At 40.1% G+C, this 6,653-nt stretch overlaps 2 protein-coding genes across 2 annotated transcripts; one reads left to right on the top strand and one right to left on the bottom strand.

Annotated features, from left to right (window-relative positions):
- PKNH_0502100 (high mobility group protein B2, putative) lies at positions 1–300 on the bottom strand (the record flags this gene model as incomplete). The annotated part of the gene is made up of 1 exon (XM_002258117.1): positions 1–300. One exon carries the CDS (start codon positions 298–300, stop codon positions 1–3), a length of 300 nt encoding a protein of 99 aa, XP_002258153.1.
- Positions 301–3,638: 3,338 nt separating this feature from the next.
- Positions 3,639–4,865, top strand: PKNH_0502000 (U4/U6.U5 small nuclear ribonucleoprotein, putative; the record flags this gene model as incomplete). The annotated part of the gene is made up of 1 exon (XM_002258116.1): positions 3,639–4,865. The coding sequence occupies one exon, from the start codon at positions 3,639–3,641 to the stop codon at positions 4,863–4,865; it is 1,227 nt and encodes a 408-aa protein (XP_002258152.1).
- Between the last annotated feature and the right edge of the window lie 1,788 nt (positions 4,866–6,653).

Below are 6,653 nucleotides of genomic sequence, written 5' to 3'. Positions count from 1 at the left end.
CTACTCATTTTTTGTCTTCCTGTATTCTTCTATCTCCTTGGAGTACCTGACTTTGTCTAACTGCGCCTTTTTTTCGTACGGAGTCTTCTGCGCGGCACTTAACTTCCCCCAGGCCTCACCAACCAACTTGCCTACTTGTGCAACATTTCTGGCGAGCTCTGGTTTCTCTTTGATTAATTCGAGTCGCTTGTCCTTTACATAGAACATGTAGGCTGACAGGGCTCTCTTTGGAGCTAAGGGGTCCTTCTTCTTCCGTTTGTTTTGCTTCCTTAAAACTTTCTTTTGAGACTTTGCTGCCATCTTGTTATTCTGCTATGAGGGGGAACAAGAAGAGCATCATGATATGACCAAATGCCATAACAAGAGGAAGCAACACAAAAAAAAAAAAAAAAAAATTGAGGAAAATTATTTAGTCACTTTTGCCTGAACGTGCAGGTAAAAAAAAAAAAAAAAAGTGGGAGCAATGAACGAACACAGCAGTTAACACATTACGCGATAAGATGAAGCGAAAAGAGTTGTAACGAGAAGTACAGTAAACTGTCAACAAACAGACGCATCAGTTATGCTTCATAAAAGAGGCACAGTGTGAAGTAGAAAAAAAAAGAAGAATCACCATCCTTATGTTTGTGTGTGTGGCAAAATGTTTCTTCGTCCACCAGTCCAGTGTAACAGCATGTAGACAATGGCTAGCGGAGAAATATGAACAGTAAGGTAAAAAAAAAAAAAAAAAAAAAAAAAAAAAAAAAAAAAGCAACGTAACAGCATAACAACGTATCAGTGTGACAAGAATGCTAACATAACGTGGCGTAAACGAGGGGTAAATTTTCAGAATAACTGCAATTGGCTAGTAAAATGTAAAGCAACCTTATCATGAGGTGGCCCCTTCAATAAAGCAGGATGAGGCAACTGTTATATATGTCTACGTAATGATGCGGGTTCTGTGGCTGATGTTAACTCGCACACACGCGGAATAAGAATGGCGGGAACACATATGTAGCAAGCGAATGCAACACAGAGGAGTGCCCATCAGAAGAGGAGGGGAAAAAAAAACAAAAAAAAAAACACCATTTGGGTGAGGCAGTGTTAAATGGAAAACGCGATATGGAAGGAAAGGCATCAAACCTATGTTAATGAAAAATTAATATGTGTACAATAGTTTTCCACGTGGGGGGTGATACCCTTTACACGTTTAGCAGCTAAGCCTACATATATATATGGGATGTCCATGAAGTGAGGCACGGCACAAATGGCTCCCTTTGTTCATATGGAAGCAATTAACAGAGGTTATGTAGGAAGGACAGTGGCAGCCTTGGTAAAGCATGGAGGGACAATAAATGAAAATGCGTAACATTAGCCAAGTGACTCACATACAGGTTTGTTGTTTTTATCGTTATTGTCATTTTCTTACCATTTGCTTCTTCTCCATTACAGTTGCTTATTTCTGCGTTTATTTTTATTTTTTTTTTTCCGTTCGGACGTCCCAGGTGAAGCTTAAAAATGTGGAAGTTGTGTGAAAAATGGAAAAAAAGGGGGGAAATGGGGGAAACAAAATGACAGGGATGGGATGAAATTTTCTTTTAATATTAACACAAGGGGTGAGGTCATTAAGTGTAGTATGTAAATTAATTTTAAAAAAAGTTCGAAATGCTCGCGGGGGCAGGAGTGTATGCATGTACAAGGTTAAGACCACATACCTGTACTGATTGGGAAAAAAAAAAAAAAAAAAAAAAAAAAAGCATACAAGGGGGGGGGATAAACGAGGTTAATTAAACCTTAAACTTAGCTTTAACTCCAAATCGATATAAATACAACACAACCGTGTTGGAACTGAATTTAACAACCGGGTGAAGAATGGCAACGGTGAAAGCTTCTTAAGGACGGCGGACATGCACAGACGCGGCTGATATATACGCCCTCTTTTGGGAGCATCCCGCTTTCCCATGACCGTCTGCCGATCGAAGGCACTTGCGAAAGGATCGTACGAGCCTGCCTATATGTGCCTACAGATGTACCTACGGAGGTTGTTTTTTTTTTTTTTTTTTTTTTTTTTTTTTTCTCGTGTGCAACCATATTTGCTGCATTGTCAAGCGTACGTACATGAGTGAGACATACTACCGGTATTATTGTATGACCCTGCAGATTAAATATAGTACTTTTCTTAGCAAAAAAAAAAAAAAAAAATTGTCCATTTCTACATTATGCTATTCATTCATTTTTGCTTTCTGAATTCATCGCGTGAGAAACTCTTGTACAGTTCGCTAACATTTGTAACACATTACCAGCTGTTCACTTTTGTTCCACTTTTTTTTTTTTTTTTTTTCATTCAAAGAGCACAGATGAGCAATTATCACATTTGGCAGATAGGCAGCTCAGATTTGCTTTTGATAGGAATGGATATAGGGAAGGAATGACGATCACATGTACTCATGGAGAACGCAGGTGGAAAATTATTGCAAACATGGGAAGGTACAAGTGTACCATTCTGTACATGCGGCGAAAAGTAAACATCTTCGCCTGTGCATGGTCACTGCAAAGGTGTATCATATAAATATATATATATATATATATTCCCACTATGTAAAGCTAAAGGATCATTTTATCTGCCAACCTCTCCTTGTGATTAACCAACAGAACAGAGCTGGCATCGTTCGCCAGTCTGCTTCCACCTATCTGTTAGACGTATGCATTTTTGTTAACACGCGTCCCTCAGACCAGACGTGCCGCAACCAATTGGTTTAACAGACTACCCACAGCGAGGATTAAGAGAAAATAAAATTGCCTTTTTAGAAAGAAACTGTTGGAACTATTGCCATGCTGTGTCTCCATTTATGAACGCTTTAGAATTTTTACCACAAAGTGCGGACAACTCCGTCCACTGGAGAGACGCAAAAGAAAAAAAAAAAAAAAAAAAAAAAAAGGGGCATCCATATATATATTGGTATTACAAAAGAATGGATATATTCTTCCGTTCCATGGTGAACAACCTTTATGGGTATTTTTATCTTCCCTCGATGGAATAATTTCTTTCCCATTTTTTGCCTGCCAGGCGAAGTTGTTCTCCCTTTTTCCTGGGGGGAAAACGAAAATGGAGAAAAGGTAAAAACTGTAAAAAGTTTAAAAAGTGCACAAACTTCATAAATTGCAGAAACTACAAAATGTATGAAAAGTGCGGAAGCCGCGCCGACGAGACACTCCCGCGTGGATGTATACTTGTATTCCACAAGTGCGCTTACCCGTCCATTCCACCTTCACGGGGCAGGGGGGGAAGAACCGAAAGCCTTCGTATTCACTCTGCTTTACGGGATCCAAAAAAATGGCAGCTCTCTTCTTCCCTGCGCATAATGGATCTTCTACTTTCGTTGGGGATAATGGACGAGCGGGCGTGACACTAAAATATCTGGTAAGAATATCTTCCCCAGAAAAAAAAAAAAAATAATAATAATAATAAAAAGAAACATCCTGTTCTGTGATACTTATCGTAGCAGCAGAGGAAGAAAAAAAAAAAAAAAAAAAAAAAAAAAAGAGCTACCCCTCAGTTCTTTTTTTTTCCATTATTGCTGCCTTTTTTATTTTACCTTTTATTTGGCTTTTTTTTTTTTTTTTTTTTTTTTTTTTTCATTCCATGCCGTGCGCCAAGCATGTTTAATTCATTCTTTAAGAGAAAACGTACTGAACCCGAAGAGCCAAGTGGGGAAAATGAAAACACAGATGGAGCAAATTCGAAGGGAATAAATAACCATGATGATGGCAGAGAGGGTTATGCGATGCAGGATGATGGACCCTCTGATGGGGATAGGAAAAGGAAACAACAAAAGGGAAGAGAAGATAACGACGAGGGGGAATACATTCACGACAGACGGAATGATATTTTTCATAAAAAAAGGAAGGACGGCCAACCGAATGCTTCTCTTGGTAGGATAGACGATGTTATGGGTGTGGAGAGGAGCTCGAGATCGTGCTCTAAATCGGAAAGGAGTCGAGACGCGCATAGGCGAAAGCGCAGGAGGAGTAGAAGCAGCAGCGAGAGAAGCCGAAATAGAAGTCTAAGTAGAAGCAGAAGTCGACACAGGAAGAGACACAGAAGCCGAGACAGACACAAGCACCGACAAAGACATCGGCACAGGAGCAGGAGCGGAGGCAAAGAGAGCGACCGAAGCAGCGACGGCGAGAGGGGAAGAGACCGAGACAGAGATAGGCATAGACACAAGCACAGACATAGGGACAGACACAGAGATCACGACAGAGATCGCGAAAGGGATAGAGATAGAGACCGCGAACGTGAGCGTGACCGGGAGCGCAACCGCGACAGGCACAGACACAGGCACCGCAGTCGAAGCCGAAGCCGCAGTAGGCACAGGCGCAGGGATAGGGACGGGAGCACGAAAAGACACTCCAGTGGGAGGCACGACAGAAGTAGCATAGGCAGTGCAGCGAAGTCTGAAAATCAAGAGAGGCGTGTCAGGAGGAACAACTCCCCCGGCATTGACAGCATAGATGACAGATACAATGATGTATCAAAACGGAGTGGCAGATACACACATAATGATGATAACCCATCTGGGGAATACAATTTAAAGGACACAGTTAACCATCATGGTAACACAAACGATAAACGTTCTGGAGCACAAGAGCACTTAAAGGATAATAGAAAATACAGTGACTCCTCTGATGAGGATAAGGAGGAAGATTTATCCGAAGGGGAATTGTTAAAAAGAGTTATGGGCATAAGTGAATTCAGCACGACAGACAACAAATGTCACAACGAGACAGATTTGTCTGGCGTTAATAGAAGGACGAAAAGGAAGTATCGCCAGTATATGAACAGGCGGGGTGGCTTCAACAGACCCCTGTCTCCCGCCTTTTAGTGTACTCCCGCCATTTGCACGCTTATTCATTTTCATACTTTCACTCACTCACTAGCTCACTTCCGATAAGCTGCTCACGGCAACTGCGCAGAGCCAAAGGGGATTCCTTGAACATCCCGCGACACTCCAAATTTTATTTTATATTGTTTCCTTTTTTTTTTTTTTTTTTTTTTTTTTTTTTTATGTGTTAATTTACGCACGTGTTGCGACTTATTGCTGGGATGATTTGTCAATTCGTCGTTTGGTCGATTAGCCATTTGGCCGATTAGCCACTTGGATAGCACCTCCATGTTTCTAACATTATTATAGTATGTAGCCATCATAGTGTGTGTAGCAATTCTTTCGTACTTTTGGCGAGGCACATTTGAATTCATAGCAAAGGAAAATAGAGCAATAGTTCATTAAAAGGAGCATCCCTAAATTTGGATACCATGGAGGGGTACGCAAAACAAAGCGGCACATGTCGGCGTGCACAGGATTGGATCGTTCTTTCGTATGGGCTGAACCGGTGGAGATTCCTCCCTTCGTAATATTTTCCATCGCAGAGGAGAGAAAAAAAAAATAAATAAAATATGGTTTCGCTAGGGTAGATTTATCCCGCATTTCCGTACAACCTAACGCAAGCAAATCGGAACAACTGAAAATCGCTATTGTCGATGACAAGAAGGTAGGCGCCTTTAATGGTCAACCTACATCAGCTCTTCTACTTCCCGTAACAAGGATTCTTCTCCAATTGGGGAATAGCCAATAAGGTGTTGTAATTTTTTATGAACAAGTCAGGTTTTTTTTTTTTTTTTTTTTTTTTTTTTTTTTTAAATAGCTATCTGAGGAAAATTTTGTTGCACACGGGAAATGCGATGTTTATTTCCCGTGCATAAGTGCCCCATTCGCAAAAATGTCAATTTTGTAGAAAAGCGAATTTTCCTTTTCGCGCCCTTCCCCTCTGTTAACACAGTTGTAGGATTGGCTAAATCCTTAGTGCTCCATAAATTTTCTTCCTTTTGGCCAAGTTATGAGCACACACCGAGGACGACATTCCAACCTGGTAGAAGAGTCCCACCCGTACGCAATTTTTACACATTCTCCCATTTAACATCGTTTCATTTGGCTAAAGGGAAAATCGAATTTTCTTTTTATTTTACGTACATCCCTGGCATGCATAGGGAGAAAGGCTGGTAAATAATTAACCCCCCTCCTGATGATGGTGGAGAGGCTAATGGCTTCGAAAAATGGTCACACAGATGGAACTATTTTCTTTTTTCGCATTTTAGTAAACTTCGTGTAAAGCGCAATAAAAAAGTTGAGAATTATTTTTTTTTATTTTTTTTTTTTTACCAAAAGGCACAAACTTTTCTACTTTTTTTTCTGTTGTAGTTTCGGTTCCGTTCTTACAACTCTTGTGCATGATCACGTGGATGTATAGATCGGCGTTTTTTTTTTCCTTTTTTTTTTTTTTTTTTTTGTTCCTTTTTTAGTTCCCCCCATGAGCCTCAATTTTCGAGGGCCATAAAAAAAAAAGAAAAAAAAAGAAAAAAAAAAAAAAACCCAAGTTGAGCAACACCGGTGAGGAGTTGATCAAAACAAGCAAAGCGTCACGCAAAAAAATTTTTTTTACAACACCTAAAACCGCGGACCACAGGGAATTATAATTAAGAAAAAAAAAAAAAAATTAAAAAATTAAAAACAAGTGTTAACACGCAAATTTAAGCAACAAGAGGAAAATATTGATGGCGGAAATTAACCAAACAGCGACTCACCATGTTGCACACCTTCAGTGGTGTAAAAATA

This window comes from Plasmodium knowlesi (genome assembly GCF_000006355.2).
Source record: "Plasmodium knowlesi strain H genome assembly, chromosome: 5".
Lineage (NCBI taxonomy): Eukaryota > Apicomplexa > Aconoidasida > Haemosporida > Plasmodiidae > Plasmodium > Plasmodium knowlesi.
Note: the sequence above shows the minus strand (reverse complement) of the source record. Positions and strands in the feature narration are given on the sequence as shown.